The following is a 23,746-nucleotide window of genomic DNA, read 5'->3' as shown; positions in this document are numbered from 1 at the left end:
ACTTTTGATTTGCCAGTGATAGACCCCGAAGGTAACTTTAACCGTGCGGAGACGAAGAGGAGGCGAAAATTTGATATCAAGTTCAAAGAGAACGTGCTGATTATGCTGCAGAACACTCTGGGGAGCAGTAGCAGGGGTTGTATGAACTAGTCACTAGTCGACTTCACCGCTCTATAGTGACTTTTTATACCTGTCATCGACTAGTCGCTGTCATGTGATAATGACCGGCAAGATGCAGTCCTCGGAAAAGACAGCAGCCTGCTGTCAGCAGGTGACAAGCTCCTGTGCGTCGGGAGGCAACGCGCTGTGCCAGAGCGTCAGCACTGACACCTGCCGTAAAACGGACATTTAACCAAATTGTGACCTTTACCCTCTTGCAATTTAACCTTCCCCTCACCCCCATCCTAACCTTAACCAGCTTGTGCATGCAAAGCTCTGATTGTTGACACGCTCCAGACATCTGCGTCCTGAGCACAGCCACAGTAAAGCCTGGTTTATGCTTCTCCGTCAGCTCCGCAAGGGACAGACACGCACGGATTGATGGAAGCGTTTTGCTCTTTTACTTCTCCGTCTCCTGGAGAGTGTTGCAAAGCAATTGCCCGGCAGGACCACAGAGGGCGTAGCGCTGTTCTGTGGTATCATGTATCGGTCCACGATCGCTTTTTTATATTGTGTTTTTTGTGTATATAAGAGACTTTTAACACGGACATATTTGTCTCTCATTCTCCCACTGCTTCATGCGCTCCCCACCTCTAAACCCACGTTTCCTGTCATTTCCGTCCACACATAAAACGCTTGTTGTTTGGTGTTTATGATCCAGTCACGGGAGGATGAAACGTTCATATTTTTAGAGTTTTTTCGCGAGGTATTCTTCAAGCTTCTCCGTGTCTGCCGCTATTTATCCTCGGCTCTCTTTGCAATGGCGGCGCTGTAAACAACAGCGGCGTCCTGACCAATCACAAGCTTGCGTAATCCGTCTCGTTCGACGGATGTTTAAAAAAGTGGGCTCGACTCCGTACGTACTTGCGTGCCTGCCGGAGCCCTACGCAAGGACGGATAATGGCGTTGCGTGTCTCCGCACTGACGCAGACGGAGAAGCATAAATCAGGCTTAACATTATCAAATCAGGTGTCGCCACCTCAAAAACTAATTTAACACGCGATCGTTCATGACGGCTCATTTCCTTTTATGTTTTCTGTCTTTTATTCTTTTATTTGTGCCTGATGCCTTTCGCTGCTGTGGAGCAGGACGCATCACCTTGTCCTCCGGTGACGGACCTCACCGGAGCTGCCGGCGAGCAGCGCACACTCCGCTGTTTCTGTGGTCGGTAGATCTTTTAGAACTGCAGTTCAAAGGTAACTCATAAGGTGAATATATATGAACCCAGGTAGCAGTTTTTCTTTAGGATTTAGAGGAGATGCAGGAAGATAATAAACAGGACAGAAAAATTGTCAAATAAAAACAAGTTAGCTTTTGTACCTGGTGGTTGCAACAAACAGACACCATTGAAGGTCATCAGAAGTGAGGAACAGAAAATGAAATAATTATTTTAATGTTTAGAGCAGCAGGAACTCCGAGAGGCTGCAGGCGCATCAGTGAGTTTGTGGCCGCTGCGCAGGGGGAGGGGGGAGAGGGCTAAAGCAGGGGGAGGGGGGAGAGGACTGAAGCAGAAACTACCGTTGTTAAAATAATTGTGTTTAACTTTGAAAATGTGGGCGCAATTTTAATTGTCAAAAACTCCAGCAAACCATTAGTTCATTTTGCTCAAATAGAAATTGAGGCCTGCCTCTAATTCTGGTCCTCCTTCCAATTAAGGCCTGGAGCTTGATGAGCTTGAGTCAAATACAGGCCTGGGCCTGTATTAGAGGATTTACGGTATGTTGTTAATACGAGTTGCAGTATTTATAGCTATCCTGTTAGGGTGTGTAATTGTTGGACGGAATCTTTAACAAAACACATAATTAATAAATTTTTTGTGTGTGACTGTGTACATTTAGAATATCGATATTAAAGTCTCCACAAACACTAGCTTATGATTATTAGTATTTAATTCTACAGTACATTTCTGAAAATTTGTTCTGAAAAATAATTAATTATTAATAATTATGAGATATTTTGTTTACAAATGAAATTCTTACCTTCTTAACTAAATATTTAACTTTAAGTTAATATTTATCATCCAAACTAAATATTTAACTTTTTAACTAAATACTTTGATTACAAACTAAATATTAACTTTCTTAAATATATATTTAGCATCCAAACAAAATATTTAACTATTTAACTAAATATTTTGTGTACAAACCAAATATGTATTTTCTTAGCAAAATATTTCACTTTTTAACTAAATATTTCACTTGCAAACTAAGTATACATGTTTTTATAAATGTTAAATGTTTTACCAAATAGTTTGAAGTTGAAACATTTCTTAATGAATAAACAATGACTTTGAAATATTAATTCCCTTTTAATTTCTCATATGACAGGCTAAATAACCAACATTATTGTTAATTTTAACTGTGTAAATTTACAAACAGCATCTCATGGAGGACAATATAAATAGAACTTTGAAGTTCTATTTATGTCCAATTTGTAGTCAAATCAAATTAGTGGTTTTTTGAATAGTCGTAAATCACATCATTGGGAGAAGATTTTCACAATTATTTCATTTTAAGTAGTACTGCTAAAATGCAGAGATATATTTATTAATATTTTACAAGTCTATTAATAGTTTTTTCAATACTTTCTGCATAACCAGCCCTTTAAGAGCATTCATGATCTTTATGTGGCCAAAAATGAAAATGAATTTGACATCCCTGATTTAAGTTCTACACATTTAAAATGAAAATATATTCACTTGTGTGTTGATGATCTAGACGAGTCTGGAGTCTAAATCTGTTTACTACACACAAACTTCTTAGTGCTTTTATTTCATCACAGTTGGTTTGTGTCGAGGCTTCTTCGCGGTACAGAGCCCACCGAGTCGGCCTGCAGCCCCACATCCTGTTACATCACCACAACGGCTTCCTGTCACGTCTGATCGTGTTCCATCAGCTGGAAAACTACCAGCTCTTGGAAAGCGTTCCCAATCGATCCCGGTCATGGCCGATCATTTCCAAACCAAACAGGGAAACGGACGCTCAGTCATTTATACAGATTGTTACATATTTTGTACTTTTCAGCTGAAATAAATCAAATACCAACTTTCTAACTCCTAGAGTAAATTATTTTGTTATTGTTTTGATCTTTTTTTCACTGATTTGACCTGGAAAGCTCCTTTTACCTGGCAGATCAAACACTTGGGAGAGCACCAGCTAAACTTAACTGGGAAGGATTTCAACCTAACTAAAACTTCTAATATGAAAATGTTTAAGCTGTGGAGGATACATTTTTAATAAAAACCTTGAGTTCAACAGAACATTTGACCTCCTACTGAAGCTCAGATGCTGTTTCTGGGCTCCCAGCAGCATCAGAGGACCTCGTCCCTCTGGAGACGCTGATGCTGCTGCTCCTCGGCAAAAACACCCTCAGACTCACTTACAGCAGGAATACGATGTTGGGAATCCTTAAACTGGGAATTTCTCTCTAACGGGACCTTGTGTGCTCCTTCAGACAGAATTTAAATCAATCCAGGAGTTAGTGAAGCTGACTCAGCAACCTCGTGGGATCTGGGCTGTGTTATGTTCTGCAGAAAGGTGCGGCGTCTTGAACTAGTCTTTTCTATTAGGTGTAGAAAACAACTTATTTCACAAATGATGGAAAATTGAATGTTGATCTTTTCAGACACAAACAACTTAAAACTATAAATAAACAAATTAATGCTGGATAATTTTGTGATTTTAGTTGCAGTTTTATATAAGCTGTTATTTGTAGTTCTGCTTTTACGTTGTACTTTTAAAACTCTTAAATCCTAAATGGTGGCTACTGTTATATCTTATGCAAATGTTAGGTCTCCTGGGACCAAACCACCTGCAGCAGGAGGTCAGAGACCCGGTCTGCACCTCCTGGATGCCGACTCTCCAAGACTAACAGCGTCAAACGGTTCTGTAGCAGGAGAAGGACTCTTCTTTCTGTATCTGGTGAAAAATAAACCAGAAGCAGAATTATCTTATGAATTTAGCATCAATGCTGCTGAGTTAGAAGAATGTTGGAGATGCAACAAAAAAACCCAAAATTCGAGCATGTAAATGTCTTTAGTGATGTTACTGTAATAATCCTAACCTTCTAAAAAGAAGCTGGGATTTATTTTCTGACAAGAGTTTGATAAATCAGCTGTAGGAAAGTGTGCACGTAGCTTGATTTACAGCAGCGAGCATTAGCAGAGGAAAACATTAAGCTCACGGAGGACCATAAACATCAGTCAGAGCTCTCAGCAGCTTGACTGACTTAGGCAGCGATCCATCACACGCCTTTACAGCCACAATATGAGCTGATGGAGCACTATGCTGGGATCTGTTCTTTTATTCCTGTTGTCCGTCTCACTGGGAATAAAACTCGCTGTGTTATGGCCAATAAGAGTCGTTAACAAGGATAAAGTGCTACTGAGCTTCAGGAAGGCATGTTCAGGAGAAACCTCGACACACCCACACCAGTTGGGTTTTCAGCTTCTGGTTTGGAAATGACAGTTTATCTAAAAATATGTGTTTTTTCTCATTTATTTAAGTATTTAATGTGTTTTTTTAACACTAAATTCCTTTTGTTTTCAAATTAAAGAATTTTTGGTGGACTGGGTCTTTTTAACCCTTTAAAGCTAAATGCATCATATTAGCTCCACATATTTCTACATTTGCTCCAACAAATTATATGTTGTTATATTGTATTAGTTTTGTATTTAGCAATAAATAAATAAATAAATAAATAAAAATACATGGTGTTTTGTTAGTGTTAGATTATAAATGGATTGATCTTCAGATAAAAAATAATTTTCTGATTGTTGTTTCACGTATCAGGCTTTAAAAGATTAAAGACAACTAGAAAAATGGCCTAATCAGGATAAAATGAGGTTTACATGAAGTAGATCAGATTGAAAGACTTAAAATATGTGATCAGACTGAGACATTTTAAGACAAAGTGATGTTAGTTTTTATGAGATATAGTAAATACCAAAGGGCTGAGCACACATCCTTGAGGGACTCCTGTGGACAGTTAATGGATAACCGGGAGCCTTAGTTTCTGCTTGATCAACAGTCCTGTATTAAAATAACAATAGATGAGGATATGGACATTTATTTTAATTTTCTAGTTTCTGATGTTAGAAAAAGAGGAGGGGGGGGGGGGGTCACAGATTAGATAAAATGATCTGTTTATCCCATGATTCGTCATTTGGTTGCTCCTGATAACACATTCAGAACATATTTATGAACATCTCACTTTTAATGACAGCTGATCTGAAATCAGCTGCTGCCACGCACCTCTGCCCACCATTTTCCTTCTAAATCCAATTTACACATGCAACAACAGCCAGGCTGTGAAGCGGGCCGAGCCAAGACGAGTGAGTGCTGTCAGACTGAAGCGTGTTGGCGATGTTCAGCCAGATCTGCCACTCATCAGAGACCACTTCCTGCTGCAAAATCGATCCTGCAGGTCCGTCTAAGACAGGAGTTTAGGGTGAATCCATTGTTACAGCAGCCGTCATTTTCAGATCCTTGTGATTTACTGGGAGATTCGCTCTACGGAAAAGTTGGTTTTCATGACATTTCAGTGTTTTAAAGTGTTTCAGTGAAGTTTATTCTCTTCTTTTTTGATTTGGAGTTGGAAGCATTTTCATGCTGGAGTAGATCTGTGCTAAGAAAAATAGCCCAGAGGAATAAAACCACAAATTAATCTGAATATAACTCAACAGATGTCGTTGGAACAGCAGGTGTGGATAGTTTGATGAACCGATCAGATTTGGAGTTTCATTGCCATGCCGACTGATTTTCCGTCCTGCAGAACACAAATGATCAGGAAATTGTCTGAACTTGTGTTTCAATGAAAAATACAACATAGAAATTCTAACTGGTCTTCATAATCTGAGATGACTGGATAGATTTGGGGTTCTTGGTCATTAAAAAACCAAATTGCACCATTTAAAAGTTGTAATTAACCCTTCAGCTTTAACCCTTTAGGGTATGAGTCCAGATCAGCGTTTCCACCTGTGGAAGCTCAGAGATCAGAACCTAAACCAGAAGCAAATTTAAAATACCAAAAAGGTTAAAGCCCCATAGTCATCATCACACACTGGTGAAATGGCATCTCTACATGTGACCCATCCCCATGAGGAGCGTTTAGTTGCAGCAGTGGCTGCGCTCAGGAGCTATGTGAATGTTTAAGCCCCCAATCCAACCCCTTAAAGCTGAGTGTTAAGCAGAGAGGTGTTGGGTCCCATTTTTTAAGTCTTTGGTATGACCCGACCATGGATTTGAACCCTGAACTCAAAGTCCCATGGTGAACACTCTACCACTAGGCCACTGAGCTGGTAAAAGGGGCTAAAAATGTCTAAAATTATTAAATAAAGGAGAACTTAAGTATAAGACAGTTTTAATGATCTTTAATTTCTGATTTTATTTTGAAAGTATTCAGATCCTTCTGGTTTAAAGCTTCCTGGGCACGCGTGAAGCTGCTGATTTCTGATGTTGTCATGGTAACGACTCCCATGTAGGCCGCCTATCAAGGGACTCTGACTTGGAGCACTGGTCCGTCTGGTTTCAAGGACGTTTTCAGCTCAAAGGGAAGAAAGTCTGTCCGAGTTTTATTTCGGCAGCTGTTTCTCTACAGGACAGAACCAGTCTGGGTTTTAATTTTCTCACATTTAAAAAGGTTTTATGATATTTTTTACAATATTTTAGTTATTACATTTTATTTTTGGATGTAAAAGGGACGACGGTGGCAGAGGAGTTAAGTGATCGTCCCGTAATTGGAAGGTTGCCGGTTCGAGCCCTGCTCAGTTTGTCGCTGCCGTTGTGTCCTTGGGCAAGACACTTAATCCCCCCTTGCCTGCTGGTGGTGGTTGGAGGGACCGGGGGCGTCAGCGACCGGCAGCCTCGCCTCTGTCAGGGTACCCCAGGGCAGCTGTGGCTACATCGTAGCTCATCACCACCTGGGTGTGAATGGGTGAATTACTGATTGTGTTGTAAAGCTCCTTGGGGGGTTCCAGGACTCAAGAAGCACTATATCAAATACAGGCCATTTACCATTTAAATGAACAAAAAAATTATAAATCAAAATCAAGAGTCTCTAAATAATAAAAACAGCTCCAATAAAGGGGATTGTATTATGATGTCACCTTATCAGGTTACATCTTAGTAATCTGCTAGTTTGATGGGTGTTGGTTTATTTTTGGTAAGCAGAAAAATGTTTGTTGTTTTTATTATATTAATTAATTAATCGACCTTTGGCTCTGATGGGAGGTCGGACTCTTGTGCCAAAATCTTAATCAGTGAAAAAAATTTTCACGGTTCCCAAAGTACCCCCCCCCCCCCCCCCCCCCCCCCCACACACACACACACACACACACAAAAGAGTAGCTTGGAGATTTGGCCAACGCCCAACAGGAAGTCAGCCATATTGGATTAAAGAACACTATTTTGGCATTTACCAAGCATGCCTTAACAAACCCGTTCTCCTACCCAGATACTCCTAGGGTCTGTAACACGCTGGTAAGTAAATAAAAGTCTGAAGAACTCATTGGTCTGCATGTTTTGTTCCTCTTTGTTGAGGGTTATATTTCTGTCTTAAACTCTTTTACTCTGCGAGTATTTGTGAGGGTTTGTTTGGTTTTTGGAGTCGCGGCCCGAGCCCCGGCTCTATACACCTGAAAATGATTCTCTGATAAAAGTAATCACCATGACGGAGATGTGTGTGTATGCGTCTGTGTGTGTGTGGAGACGAAACGTAGAAAGAGCACTGATGTCATTTTTACAACAGCGTTATTTGTGAAGTGGGAAGCTGGCAGCGTTCCACATTTATGTGTAATTTATGCTCATGAGTCACTTTTTAAACACAAACCCAGACCTTAAAGTGCCACCGGCTTCTCCGTCACATGTCCACCTCCGTGAGTCAGAAGCTAAACTAGACGCAGTAAAAGAGGTGTCTGGAGATGGACCGGCTAACAAATGGAGCAGAATGCTGGCTGGACTGATTTTGTTTTAACATGAAACCCGATGCTGCGTGAAGAGCAGCAGCTTTGTGTTCCTCATCCTTCGCCTCCGTTTGAATAAAAACTTACAGCAGATTGTTTGCACCGATGTCATAAAGCTGTCGGCGTGTCTGCAAACACAAACCATAAAGCTTTAGCTGCTTGTTTCCAACCAAGTCTGTCTGGAAACATGACTGGGTGATAAATTATTTAGCAAATCCGCTCGTGTTGCTGAGTTTGAGCGGTGTCAGACGCGTGGCGGTGTGTGCAGATAACGGAGCGTGTGAAGCCCAGTTAATCATCCACTGTCCCTTTCTGCACCTCTGAGCCACAGAATAAATCCCCTCATTTGGCACTGGAGTGTTTTCTGCAGCAGCTTTAGCTCATCCAGATGCTCATCTCACATGTTTGGATGCAGCTGTAATCAGATCTTAAAGGCAGGTTTTCACCACGCCGGCTCCACCAACCTCCACTCTGCTGATGTTCCCATGTTCTTCCTCTGAATTTCATACATACACCATGAGGACTCCGGCCGTTGTGCAGAGGGATCACCAACAGATTTAAAACATTCATCACATCCATGTGGCACTTTTGGCTGCCTGCCCACGCTTTTATTTTGTGGCTCTGAGATCCCACGCTCGTTTCCACCACCCTCTGTTCATTCTAGAGCCCAAAAGTAGGGAGTGGCTCTTAGATGGGTCCTGTTCCTGGGTTATGAGATTGCTTCCCGCCTTGTAAGACTGCATCAACTCAAATGAGTTTTAGAAAGGACTGTGATCATCGCATGTTGGAGAATTTTCTGCAGGATTAATTACTTTAGTAGCTTTAATGCTGAGTTTAAAGCTGCAGCGGGTTAAATAAGAGGTGGAGATGGAGTGGAGACAGCTTGGAGACAGGGTGGAGAAGGGGTGAAGATGGAGTGGAGACCGGCTCAGGACTCTGAGAAAACCCAAGTAAACATAGAAACGTGTCGATCACCAGCTGGTCTTCTACGGGTCTTCAGGGTGCGGGTTGTGGGCCCTTTGCAGCTGTCAGAGTGAATTTGTTCGGTCCTTGGCAGAAACGGGTTGTTTCTAACAGGGTGATGAACAGGTGATTTCATCAGGTGTGTTGGAGCAGGTAAGCATCTAGACCATGCTGGATAGGGGCCCTTCAGCACCAGCACTGGTCCAATATTTATCATTTTTGTTTAACAGCTTCATTCAGATCACTGTTCTTAATCTGAATTTGCCTCTTTTGTCAAATCTAAGTTTAAATATTTATGAGTCTGGAAACGCTGAAGCATGACTCCATCAGGCCGGGGTCAGAGCTGTAGCGCTGCATCTCCGGCCCCGTTTCTATTGAAAACTTCATCATAATGATTACTATTATTAACCCTTCCTAATTATTTTCCATGCAGCTGTTGACAAGCCTCTTCCTCGCCTCCTGCTTCTAATGAGGCCTTGTAAAAAACATTCACATCATTGGCATTTTCCCGTAATGAGCGCACCGGCGGTCTCCATGCTGATGCCCTTTATGGTAAACCGCCGCTGCTCTTTTCCAAAACATCATGGATGCCGCCACAGCTGCTCCAGCTTATGGAGCTTTTCAGTTTTGTCTCCATGGGAGGAGCAGAGGCCTCTGGGGGGCGTTGGGGAAATTAAATCAGTGCTGATGGCGTCCTGGGAGACTCACGGTAACACACAGTAACACACCTTAATGCAGCGTCTGGGGGTGTACCTGTTCATGTGTCAGAATCAGAATCAGAAGGTTTTATTGCCATATATGCGAGAAATCCCAACATTAGGAAGCTGCTGCGGTACTTGGTGCAAAAGCAGATAAAAATAAGAGATAAGCAAATATAGGAAGTAAGATTAATCTTGATGAAATAATTAATATAAAGTGGCCATCCTTAGAGAAACGGCTACTGTGTAGGAGCGGATCATTTCAGGTGCAAACACAACACAGGTCATGTGACTGGAACCAAGCGACTAGAGTGGGCGTGCCTAGGATTGTCATTCGTGAGTCCAACCGCAGAGGGGAAGAGACTGTTGTTGTGGTGAGAGGTTCTGGTCCAAATGGATCTGAGCCTCCTGCCGGATGGGAGCGAGTCAAAGAGACCGTGTCCAGGGTGAGACGGGTCAGCTGTGATCCGACCTGCACGCCTCAGTGACCTGGAGGTGTACAGGTCCTGTATGGAGGAGAGTTAGCAGCTCTCCACCTGCTCCTCATTTACTGTGAGAGATGATTTCTTTGGTTTTGTTGGTGTTAAGGGTCAGGTCGTTAGCTGTGCACCAGTCCACCAGCTGCTGCACTTCTTTCCTGTATGCTGACTCATTTCCCTGGCTGATCATTCCCACCACGGTTGTATCAATGGGAAATTGAACAATAACATTGATGTTGTGGGCGGACTTACAGTCCTGTTTGTGCAGGAAGCACGCAGCCTTGGGGGGGGGGGGGGGGGGGGGCCTCCTGTGTTGAGGGACAGGCCTAACTTAACAGACTGTAGTCGGTTTGTTAGAAAGCCTTGTATCCAGAGGCAGATGCTGTGCTCGAGGCCAAGGTCAGACATCTTGTGGAATAGTCTGCTGGGGAAGATGTTGTTGAATGCAGAGCTGTAGTCCACCAGTAGCAGCCTCGCAAATGTACCTGGAAGTTCCAAGTGTGCCAAAACCGTGTGGGGGGTGGTTGAGATGGCATCGTCTGTTGATCTGTTGGTTCTGTAGCCATCCTGGTGGGAGTCCTTGGTGTGTTGCAGTACTAGCAAAGCTACAGGCCTGTAGTCGTGGCTTGTTATTGCAGACTTTTTGGGTATTGGTACTATTGTGGAGGTTTTTAGACAGGTGAGGACAGACCACTGGGACAGCGACACAGTCACGTAGCACCCATCCCGGAATACCATCTGGACCAGCTGCTTTCCTCGTGTTAACACCTCTGAGCGTACGCTGTACCTCAGCGGCCGGCAGGATGAGCACCAGGCCGTTGCTCGTTGGTGCTGGAGCAGCAGTCGTGGTTCCAGCAGTCGTTGCCTCATGGCGGCCAATCCAGGAGGATCTTCCATGTCCTGCATCAGTGGCTGGGGAGGTCTCCAGCTGTGTGTGTGTGAGGGGGGCTTCCCTCCTGTCTCCCTCTGGAGTTCCAGTCTGCAATGGGAGGAGACCCAGGCACAGGATTGGGAATGCCTTTGGATCCGTATGGAGCAACAGTGTCTCTGGGGAGAGGGAGGTCTGGGTCTCCCTCCTGGACCTGGTACCTCTGAGACCAGATGTGAACAACAGACCCAAGATCTAATCCTAATGTTTGGTCCTCAGAAGCGTCCTGCAGGCGTTCCTCTGTGAAGAACCCTGGCCGTCTGAATGAGTGTCAACCTGCTCTCTGAGAAGAGTCATGCTGCCGACAGCTCCACAAATCAGAAAAGCCCTCTTCATGCTCCATTTTCCCTCTTGAAAAGTGCTCTTAATGCAGCAATTTTACCGCAGTGGAGAAGAGCGACGGAGCACTCGAACACGGCTGCGGCTGATGGAGGACACCAAACTGTCTGTTTGAGGTTTTTATCTGCTGTGACACGATTCTGCCCCCAGTTCTGCAGCAGAACTACCAGAAAATAAAACGCCGGAGGCACGGGGATGAAACCTTATTTGATCGTCATCATCACTGTGACCCACAGTCTGCTTCACGCTAATCAGCTTCCTGCAGAAACCATCTACATTTAATTCTGACTGCAGATTTCTCAGATTATTTCCAGGAGACTCTTAAGGGAATAAAAAGGCACGCATCAGAGGCTGCACTCAAAAAATATCACTGGAATGGGAATAAAACAGGGAGGAACAGGGATTATTGATGTTGTATAACTGATTACGTGCAGGCAAACGTCATATTTAAAGGTGATTCCTCGAGTTGGACGGAATTTTTTAAATTATTTTTCTATATTTAATTTAAATGGTAACATTTGATTTTAATATTAACACGTTTCCCTGTTAGAAGAATGAATGAGAATAAATCTGACAATAAAACTGAGATGGTTCAATCTGAATAAATATTTACTGGTTCAGAAGCAACACTAAAAACACACCTTGTTGACTCTACTAGAAAACAAAAACACGTCTTATTAATAATTATAGTTATTTGATATTTACATGAGAAAGACAGAATATATTCAGCTCCTTGTTGATTTAATGAAGAAGATTTTAGTTTTGGTTTGGACCCGACGCCTTCAGATGAACTCAAACAGGAACTAATAAACTAGTGGGATTATATTTTCTCAGATTAACTTTGGGGATTTTGGGAATTCTCCATGAAAACACATCTGTTGACTGCTTATTTGTCTAACTGACCTTTTTAAAGTAACAGAAAACAGGTGTGGAGGGGAGCAGATGCTCCAAACCTGTTCCAACGTGTCACCTGTGACTAATTATTCCCTGTCTGCCTCATGAGACACGAATAAACACGGGTAAATTCCTCTGACATGGACGTTTTGGTTCAGAAGCAGTTCCATTCAGTGCCCTCGGCGCACCTGTTTGAACGCTTGCATCATGTGAAGCTGCAGGAGGAAGCCAGGCGCCGGTGAAACTCCCGGTGTTGCGGAGCGTTGCGTCAGCTCGGAACGCTGACAGCTGATGAAAAGCCTCCGTCTCTGAACAGTCACGTCTCCAAGAACCCAGACACCTGCCTTGTTGTTCTGAGTCACTGCTGAGTTTTATTTAAACGTTACAGATGCAGTTTCTCCGAGTCTTTGTGGAGTTTGACTCCAGCTGCTGGTTCAGATCCCAAACTGACTGGAAGAAGTTCAGATGTAGGTTTTTACTTTAAACCACAAACGAGCGCACCCTAGCCCAGTTTATGGTTAGCATCTGTTATAAAACTAAACTTTTTATTCACCTTAATAAAGAAAATCCTATTATTGTTATTGTTCAACAGGACTAACTGATGGGTTAGGGTGAACCCCGACCTTCCTCATCCTCCCTCAGAAACGTTTATTGGACTAATAGATTTGTTTTAAAGGTGCCTGCACAGGTGGGTTGGTGCCTCGGTAGGCGGATCAGCCTGAATCGGACAGGATTTCCACGGATGGAGACCGGTTTCACACACATGCTGAGTAATCATGAACATCATTTAGAACTGCTCAGGTCACAAACGATGCAACTGCAAACAAAGTTCAACAGCTGCTCTGATGTTCTTGTTGCAGTTGGGTCTTCATTACGACTGTCTGGTTCCCAGCTGCTCCCAACTTGTCTCATGTCCCAACGTCTGAGAGGAAAATAGCAGCAAAACTCCAGCTGCACTGAAGCGGGTTTCTACAACTGAACCGGCCTCATGAGACCGTCTCTGGAACGCCGTTTGTAATTTCTGATCAGGGGTCACAGATTCTGGCTTTAAAGGTTAAATGCTAACGTTGTGTTTGCTGCCCCCTAGTGGTGATCTTTTCTTTTGCTTCTTTTTCAATAAGAAAGAAATTTTCCTGTTTTTATTAATCTTCATTAAAAATATCCTGACGATTAAAGACGTAAAACTTGTCTACGTTCTTGGAATCACCTCGTGCTTCACAAATGTCACGTCACCTCGCCACGGTCGTTATCTCCTTGTGTGTCACGGCAAACAAAGGACTGACGGGAAGCCTTTTGGTGCGATGCCGGATGGAAATGCCAGGCGGAGATGGAGCCAGAACTGTGTTTGATAAAAACGTTTGGGAACTTTTCGCCGCTCAGCGAAAAAGAAGCGTCAGAAAGACTGAGATGAAGTCAATATTTGTTCATTATAGAGAATCAAAAGCTTTAAGTTTAAACATAAATATGGTGATTTATTATTAATGTTTACTTCAGATGGCCGTGGAAGAGAAGAATGTTATTATTATTATTATTATTGTTATTGTTATTATAAGACTGCTTTTATTTTGCAGCAGTTAGATAATTGTTAGAGTTAAATAAACACAATTATAGATTTAATTGTAATAATTAGGTTCAACCTTTTGCAGCTGGGATTGATTTGATGTGTTTTGGCCTCACAGGATTAATTTTACACTTTAGGATTTCTTTCTTATGTTTAATCCTAAACATTTCTTTAGTGAGATGACATCAGACTGGATCTGGGGTTCTCGCTTGTTTCTCTGATTTTAAAGTTTGAAACAATTTTTGTCTGAAGCGTCCTGAAGAGCCTGCATTCAGAGAAATGGCGTTTACATCCTTCGGGACTGACTGATTTGCAGAAACACCTTTAGAAATGGCCAAACGTCTCTGTAGGTGTGATAACGTGTTCCTGCGTGTAAAGAAGACGCTGTTCTCCTGTTTGAGGAGAACCAGTGACCCGTTTTGTTCTTTAGCTCGGTGCTCGAGTCTGATCTTGTTTCAGATGTTCTCGTCGTGGTTCGCTGACTTGTCAGAGAGGCTGAAGGCTCCACAGTGAAGTCACGGTGACTCCTGGCATGAATTTTTTATCTAATCTTGACACTCTTTCTATTGAGGGTAACTTAAACAGCACAGCTGCAGGTTCCAACCCCCATCCCTCCCATGCTGCCACCCAACCTGAAGCCTGAGAGCAATCGCCGGGTCTTTGTTTGGTCTCTGATTCTACTTCTGTTCTCAGAAGACAAACACATCATGAGTCTGTGAATAATTGATGTTCGAATGAAAGAACTCAGACAGATGAGTCTTTGTGAACTAAAACAAGAGCTGACAGGCAGCTGGACTCCCCCTCAGTCATTCCTTTGAGTTTAAAGTCTGGATTTCTCTGATGTCACTTTGACGGTTGGATTCAAATGTTCGTCATCATAAAAGCCAGTTTTCATAGCTGAATGAAGATGCTGTATGATAAAACTTCTGGTTAAATTAGCAAGAAAATGAATAAAAATTACTTCATTGTACAGGTGGCTAACTGGAGGATGCACATCCAGTGATCTCTGTTCACTGTAGTACAATTTTTGTTGTTTTGTGTTCCAGGTTGCAGCTCAGGGTGTGCTCTTCGTGTGCATGAACACTGCTGGGATATTCATCAGTTACCTGTCCGACCGGGCTCAGCGGCAGGCCTTCCTCGAGACACGGCGCTGCATCGAAGCTCGACTGAGACTGGAGACAGAGAACCAGAGACAGGTGAGGGAAACCTCCATCCCATAATGCCGAAACCCCATCTGGTACCTGCAGAGATATGTGTGTATACATGTGTATATGTATGTGTGTGTGTGTGTGTGTGTGTGTGTGTATACATATATATATGTATATATATATATATATTTATATATATGTATACACACATATATATATATGTGTGTGTGTGTGTGTGCGTGCGTGCGTGTGTGTGTGTGTGTGTGTGTGTGTGTGTGTGTGTGTGTGTGTGTGTGTGTGTGTGTGTGTGTGTGTGTGTGTGTGTGTGTGTGTGTGTGTGTGTGTGCGTGCGTCTAAAACGTCAGAATCTAGGACAGAGACGCCCGCCTATTCCTGCTGTTAGCTCATTTAGCTTCTCAATGAATGCTAACTAGTACAGCAAGCTAACGAGCTAATGTGCATTCTAGTACCACTGCTGCAAACTTCCGGTAAAAATACTCATAGTGGCCCAACAGAAGTTGTTTCTTTCTGAAGTTCGTCAATCTAACACGTTCAGTTTTGCCTTTTTTCACACTAACTTCTCAACTAACCTGTCGCGAATTCGCTAGCCCGACTACTTCCTGTGTTTTTTCTTTGTGACCAATGAGCAACAAGCATCTTAACTCCGCCTCCTCTTACAATCTCAGGATTTTCACAATAAAACATTAAATTAACGTTTACTATGACAAAATGTAAGCGCACTATGTCGTATTTTAAAGGTTTTACCGTGTAAAACGTATCTCTTTTTGCATTAAGCTTCCAAAAACACATTTAAGCACTTTTAAAATCTAATTCGCCTCTGGGATTTTTAAAATATCTTCAAAATTAAATTGAATTGAAGTTTCACCATACATAAACTGCCGTTTTAACGTTTTATCGTTCATTTTCTGTGGTTCTTCATCATACACAGAACAAATTGAGCTTGTTTTTACGTTTGCTGACATGTTTTGGCGTCCACTGCCGCCTTCATCAGAGTAGCGGCAGATATTTGTGGCGTCACGTCCGCTTGTCTTCAAGCAGCAGAGGATAATATCACCTTCTCAGTCTCGTGTCCCGTGAGTGGTCTAGCACGTTTACTCCTTTGTCCATGGACGTGGTCCTGGATCCACGTCTCCTTATCTCCATCTCTTCTATGCATTTCTGTTGTTCTGTGTTCATGATCCGTGTGCTGTCCTGGTCCATGATGTGATTTTCTCTTGTGCAGTGTCTGTTATGGTTGATTTTTTTAAACTTTCCGCCTCTTGTTTTGTTGCTCCTTTCTACGTTCTATTTATCATGTTTTGTGTGTTGAGTTGGCATCCAAGCTCTATTTGCTCTGTTTATAATGAAGATACACACAAAAAGAAATTGGATAGAAAACACAGAACGAACGTAACAAATAAATATTTGATCAAATTTCACAATAATCTTGTTATGAATGTAAATTAGCACATCATTTTTATTTGATAATGTTCTACAAGCACAACCTGAATCAGTATAAAAGTCTTGGAAGGGATCTTTGGATGAGGATTAGAGTAGTTTAAAGACAGAAATGTTTTTGCTACTGAGCTCTCTCAGACCCGGTAGCAGCTCATCTGTTTAATCAGGAATGATTGCTGTTTCTCCAAAGTGAGGTTGTTCATAGACATATCTACACTAGAAATGCTTCCACAGACACTTCAGAACTTCTAAAGTGTTGAACCATTACTTTAATGACTCTTGCTACTGTTTCATGGTTGATTTAAAGTGTATTCATCGCTTTCATCACTGAGCTCGGTAATGAAAACATCTTGGAAGCATCTCTGGCGTACCATGTGATGAGTCTCGTGTCTGTTTGACATTTTAACCATGAGACCAGGTTAAAGGTCAACCGGTCAAAGGTAAACGATCACTGAGTTAGAGTCACTGAGGTAAAAGGTCAAAGGTAAACGATCACTGAGTTAGAGTCACTGAGGTAAAAGGTCAAAGGTAAACGGTCACTGAGTTCATGTTAGCTTGGTGGTTTTTAGCTTTAATCACATTCTGGTAGAAAAGCTCAGGTGGCTTCAAACGTGACTTTTAGTTTAGAAATGTGTCCGTGGTGCACCTGAGGTCATGTGCTTGTAGAAGTCCTGGACCATAACGTCTTCGTTGTGTACTTCCTGTTGAAGCTAATTGTGAGCAGACTTTAATAAAAGAAGCAAAGCTGCTGACGGATACTCGTTAACAGGGTTAAATGTCTGCAGCGTGGTTAAAGAGTCCTCTGGGCGGGAAGCAACATGAACGCTGCATTGATCCAGAGCTGTCACACACACTTTACATCAGAGCCTTGGTCACACGTGTACACACACACACACACACACACCCGCTGAAGCTTTTAGACAGACAGTGAGCCTTGTTTACACAGCAGAGTGGACAGCGAGGCTCTGAGAAGACACACAAAGCTTTCACCATGCTCACATTTCCCAGAAGCCTCTGGCTTTGATGAGCTCGGGAATGGTTGTTGTATTGGAGTGGGACGGGGCTTCTCCTCAAGCCTTTGTGTCAACCAATCAGAGCCAAGTATTTCTGCCGATACTCCTTAAGAGCACAGTAGCATGTTTTCAGGTTATAGCCTGAGACCAAACAGGCTTCATTGTTTTTCTCTGTTTTGTTGAAAAGATGCAGCAACAAGCTTCAGGATTAAAGGCCCAAAGGCTAAATTCAAAGTCTTACTTTGTTGTGAAAGGGTTCTGCCATAATGGCTGCAGTTCCTGCCATCTTTATGAAGGCGTTTAAAAACAGGCATCTGCTATTACTGTAATCCATCTGATGCACTTCCCATGGTGAAGCAGTCAATAGAGCATCTTTAGTTTAAACCTTCTTTGATCTCTTCTGTTGCGAGCAGGTCTAAAGACCGGCCTGATCTAGAACTGGAGTTGTGATGAGTTTTCACAGATTAAGGTAGATGTTAAATAGCCTGTATTTGATATAGCACCTTCTGGAGTCCTGGAACCTCCAAGGCGCTTTACAACACAACCAGTCATTCACCCATTCACACCCTGGTGGTGAAGAGCTGTATTGTAACCATGGCTTCCCTGGGGCACACTGACAGAGGCCAGGCTGCCGAGCAACCGGCGCCACCGGCCCCTCTGCTTCTGTCCGGCTTCTGTCTGCTGCGCGGGCTGCCGGCTTGTGGTTCTCCCCTCCCCGCAGCTTGGCGCATCTCTGTCTGATCGCAGCTTCTGTCTGCTGTGCAGGCTGCCGGCTTTCAGCAGCTTTCGGGAGACCTCTGTGTTCCACCCGGTTTTACCCAGCGGTCAGCCCAGCGTATCTCTGACTCAGAAGCTCTGGTGTTGTGCACAGTTAACTCCGGTTGTAGCTAGGTTGCTACCTCCATTAGCTTAGCTCCCACCTCCGCGTTAGCTTTGGGTTAGCTTCAGGTTAGCTTGTAGCTAGTTCGACTGGGTGTCGTCAGTTGATCCCAGCCTTACAGCCCCACCCTCAGCTCCACCTCTCTTCCCTTTTGTGGAATTGTCTGGGCTTGACGGATCCTGTGACACGGTCAAAATGGCGGTGGTGGCCACCTCCCATTTGTCCTCAAAATGTGTTATTGGAGCCTATGGAAATGAATTGTCCAGCATATATGTCGATGGTATAAACCCACGCGGTCTCTGCTCTCCTCTGACAGCCGTCTCCGTGTCATCCCTAAAGTTAGGACGCATAGTCACGGCAAGGCGTCTTTCCAGTACTACGGTCCTTGCCTCTGGAATGAGCTGCCAGGGGACCTCAGGGCTGCAGAGAGCGTTCGTGTTTTTAGAAACAGGCTCAAGACACATCTTTTTAGCTTAGCTTTTAACTGAATACTCTCACTTTTTAAATTAATTAATTACTTAGTTTATTTATTTTATCTATTTCTTTTATTTATTTAATATATTCTTTCTATATATGCACTTTTTAAACAGTTTTTTTTACCTTGATTTATGATCAACATTATTTTAATATCTATTTTACTTTTTGTACTTTATCTTGTCTTAGTTAAAGGGGTAGTTCATATAGGATTTTTTCTTCTTCCTCCCCCTATTTCACTCGAATTATTGTATTCATTCGAATGCTTGTTTCTGGTTGACAATTGTATTCTGATTTGAAGTTTGTATATTTAAATTTTGAGTGAAATAAAATTATTGAATTGAATATAACTTTTGATATTACAATTCTCATTTTAGCTCTTTGGATTTTATATTTTAACCTTAATTTAAACTTTTTCCAGTGCTTCCTCTGTGGGAGCCCTCTGCCCTGGCGGCAGTGGTCGGCTGTGGCGGCCTGGGTGCTTTCCATGTGGTGGTGGTGGGGGTCTCTACCCTCCCTGCCCTGGGCGCCTGGTGTCGGTGCCCCGGCTGCTGCTGTGGATCTGCTGCTGTTGGGGTGCATGGCTCCCCTGATGGCGTTTCTTTATCCTTATCTTAGCTGGTCTGGATCATCTGATCTCAGCCAATCCTGTTTTTCTTTTACCATGGGGAAATGGTAAATGGCACACACACATTCACACACTGGTGGGGATGAGCTACAATGTAGCCACAGCTGCCCTGGGGTGCACTGACAAAGGCGAGGCTGCCGAGCACTGGCGCCACTGGTCCCTCTGACCACCACCAGCAGGCAACGTGGGTTAAGTGTCTTGCCCAAGGACACAACGACAGCGACAGACTGAGCGGGACTCGAACCTGCAACCTTCCGATTACGGGGCGAGCACTTAACTCCTGTGCCACCGTCGCCCCATAAGGGGGAATGTATGTGTGTGTGTGTGTGCGTGTCAGTGGAGGAGTGTTGTGAAGGGGTTTTTATTGTCAGACTGTTTTTAAAATTCTGGGGATAGGAGGGAATGTGGGTATGTGGGGCCTTTGTAATTTGTTAAGCACTTTGAGTTGCATTTATTGTAGGATTAAGTGCTATATAAATAAAGGTGATTGATTGATTGATTGTGTGTGTGTGTGTGTGTGTGTGTGTGTGTGCGTGCGTGCGTGCGTGTGCGTGTGCGTGTGTGTGTGTGTGTGTGTGTGTGTGTGTGTGTGTGTGTGCTCTGTCTTCTCCTGTCTTCTGGTTCTGCTGGACCTGACTGCAGCCTTTGACACTGCTGACCATCACCTGCTACTGGAGAGGCTGAGAGACTGGGTAGGCCTATCAGGATCTGCTCTGGAGTGGTTCTTCTCTTATCTCTCTGAGCGCTCCTTTTCTGTGGCCGTCTCCAAGTTTAGGTCCTCCACCACCTCTCTTACCCATGGTGTCCCACAAGGTTCTGTGTTGGGGCCTCTGCTCATCCCCCTCTATCTGCTTCCTCTTCAGCACATCCTGAGCTCCTTCAAAGGAATCTCCTACCATCTTTATGCAGATGACATCTAACTGTACATCTCCTTTAAGCCCCATGAGATGTCTAAGCTGCAGCTGTTGCACACCTGCTTAGACTCTATCAAAACCTGGATGGCTGGGAGCTTTCTACAGCTGAATGAAGATAAGACTGAGATCCTCATCTGTGCCCCAGACAAGCTGGTTCCCAAAGTCAGAGACTCTCTTGGTCAGCTTGCTTCTCACACCAAACCTTCCTTCAGGAATCTTGGTGTGACCTTTGACCCAGCTCTCACCCTGGATTCTCATGTCAGTTCTCTTGTTGGCTCTTCCTTCTTCCATCTCAGGAACATTGCTAAGCTGAGTCCCATTCTGTCTCGCTCTGAACTTGAGACAGTTCTCCACACCTTCATCTCCTCACGCTTAGACTACTGTAACTCTCTTTTCACGTGTCTGAGCAGAACCTCCCTGAAACGTCTACAGGTGGTTCAGAATGCCTGTGCTCGGCTTCTGACCAAGTCCTCCAAACACACCCACATCACCCCACTTCTCCTCCAGCTTCACTGGCTGCCAATCAACTTCAGGGTTCATTTCAAGATCCTGGTTCTGGTCTATAGGGTCTTACATGGACAAGCACCATCATACATTGGTGATCTTCTTAGTCCCTACACCCCCAGCAGGTCCCTGAGGTCCAGTGATCAAAGCCTACTGGTTGTGCAGCACCAGGCTAAAGACCAAAGGTGACAGATCATTTGCTGCTGTGGCCCCCAGACTCTGGAACTCTCTCCCCCTGAGCCTGAGATCAGTGGACTCAGTGGTCTCCTTTAAAAAGCAGCTGAAGACTCTTGTTCAAGCTGGCTTTTGGCTTCATCACCCTCTCCTTGTTCTGCTCTCCCCACCTATTCCACCTTCCTCAGGATCCACTGATTTCCCTCTTTCCTATTCACTCTCTCTCTTTCTTTACATTTTTAATCACAATTGTCTGTTTTTTGCTCATTTTAAATATATTTTTAATCATTTTCTATATTCTTTTTTATACTTTTACATTTTTTGTTTTTGTGAAGCACCTCGCGATTTTTATCTTGAGAGGCGCTATAGAAAACATATTTTCTTCTTTCTTCTTCTTCTTCTTCCATCCCCAGTGAGTCATGGTGGATGGCTGCTCATACTGAGCCAGGATCCTCTGGAGGTTTCTTCCTGTTAAAAGGGAGTTTTCCTCTCCACTGTCGCTCCATGCTTGCCTAATATGGGATTGCTGTAAAGACTCTTGACACTAGTCAGTGACTCGATGCGACCTGTTCCTTACATGGGAAACTTTACCACACATTTTAAGCACATTGAATTGCCTCTGCGCACATAGGCGTCATTTTAACCGGGGACACCGGGGACATGTCCCCAGCAAAATTTGTGATTGGCAGCTGTGTCCCCCCACTTTCAAAAAAGCCTGCTGATGAGGATTTTTGTTTTACCAGCTCAGATCTCATGGGGGGATTCAACACCCACACTTTTCCAGCTGTTCTGCTCACCTCCACACCAGTCTGGTTTCTTTACATCGCACTCACTCTGTTTGCCTCATCTCCTTCTTCACCTCCCGCTTCTGACAGCTGATGTCGGGTTTCCAGGAGAGCAGGAGAGGGAGGGACGGAAGAGCTCGACTGAATTCATAATTTTACATCTTGACATAAGCAGTACAAAGTCTGAGTTTGATAAAGTGAAGAACAACAATTTGCAGAGGTTTATAATAGGCGCGGCGCCAGGTTTTCATTTTTGGGTGAGGCACGGTCATTCTGGACGGACCTTAATAAGCAGTGACTTAAGTGAAGCAGGCAGGTCGCGCTAGAAAATTTAGTTTAAAAAGACGTCATGAATGTTTTCCCCCGTCATTTTTATTTCGAAAATATGTAGTAAAAACTCCCAATTTAATTTTCATTCTTTCTTCATTAATATTTAGTCTACACCCGTGCGTTAAGTGGACGGATCCAGCCCACCTCTCCAAATGCGTAAAATGTGCATCAGCCGCTAGTTAGGCGCGCCGCGCGCACTGTTAACTACATCAGCCCAGACAAGAGCAGAGCAAATAGAGACAGAATAGAGGATAATTGTGTCTGGATGTGGATGGAGATTACATTTTACAGCAGCCTGATCATCATTTAAATACGTAAACCATCACCTGTCTTCTAGTCCACGCTATCAGCATTATTTTAATTGGTGTGTGTGTGTGTGTGTGTGTGTGTGTGTGTGTGTGTGTGTGTGCGTGTGTGTGTGTGTATTTTCCACTTCAAACACTGGTCTAACCAACCAGACCAGCGTGTCCAGTAACATATTAATGTTACAATTAAACAGTTTCACTTCATGTAGGCTAGGAACATTCCACCTGCCGTGGCCCGACCGCTTCTGCTCCACATAAACTTGGTGCGTGATCAAATGTCTCTACAGGTGCTTGCTGAGGTGAAGAGGCTATTCTGCCTCAGACTGGATGCGTAATGCGTGTCCATATTAGAGACGGGAACAAGCGCTGTTCAGCCAAAGTTTCATAATTTCATAAAAAGAACATTTTTCCAAGTGACACATCCCTCAGAGAGACCGGGTTTCCAGACCGTATCAGTGGGAGGAAATCTTATCGCTTGCACAGTGGTTCTGCGCTGCGCCGCGAACCCCTCTACCGATCTTCAGCCCACTGTCCACCGTGGGCGCTCCGCGCGTGTCCAGTATTTGCCTTCTTGTGAAGATTGTTGCAAAGAGAAACAACTAAACTTGATTAACCCCAGAGCCATGCGCACTGCGCTGTACTGACTGTAAATGAGGGGAAACGATTTAATGGGATCCTTTTCTTTTCAACGTGGTTTAATGTAAAGTTTCATTCAGTACAAACTTTAGTTACACCAATCTAACTAGACAGAGCCTGGATTTGTATTGTGAACAGTTTAAACATGTTTAAAGCGGAGACATACGTGACGCGTCTAAAATTCGCACCTGCTCCGCTATTATGGAAATTAAACTAACAAGATGAATAACATGAAATTATTTTAGGCACAGACAACATCCCCACACTTTTGAAAAGCTTGCAACGCGCCTGGTCGCTCGTGTACGTCAAAGTTATCTTTCATAAGACGATAATCAATAAAACGATTTATATAAAATGGACCCAGAAGTTGTAGCCCGTCTCTGCCTACAATTTTTTGGTATTTTTCACCCTGTTGATGGTTTTACAGAGCAGGTGCCCCTTTTGTCATACATTTCTTTTTAAAACACTGCGAGCACAAGCGTGACGCGTCAACCCGGTCTCACAGCAAGACCGGGT

At 43.5% G+C, this 23,746-nt stretch overlaps 1 protein-coding gene across 3 annotated transcripts in view; it reads left to right on the top strand.

Moving 5' to 3' along the window:
* The window catches only part of adcy8 (adenylate cyclase 8 (brain)), a 119,188-nt gene that overhangs the window by 24,742 nt on the left and 70,700 nt on the right, over positions 1-23,746 (top strand). For 2 of the 3 annotated variants that reach the window (XM_015956432.3, XM_015956431.3), the window contains exon 2: positions 15,028-15,177. In XM_015956432.3, the coding sequence (XP_015811918.1) occupies positions 15,028-15,177 (150 nt within the window). Of the gene's footprint in view, positions 1-7,545; positions 7,638-15,027; positions 15,178-23,746 lie in introns of those variants that run through there. The other variant, XM_054747045.2, reaches the window with a different exon arrangement.

Source organism: Nothobranchius furzeri, chromosome 11, assembly GCF_043380555.1.
Source record: "Nothobranchius furzeri strain GRZ-AD chromosome 11, NfurGRZ-RIMD1, whole genome shotgun sequence".
Taxonomy (NCBI): domain Eukaryota; kingdom Metazoa; phylum Chordata; class Actinopteri; order Cyprinodontiformes; family Nothobranchiidae; genus Nothobranchius; species Nothobranchius furzeri.
Note: the sequence above shows the minus strand (reverse complement) of the source record. Positions and strands in the feature narration are given on the sequence as shown.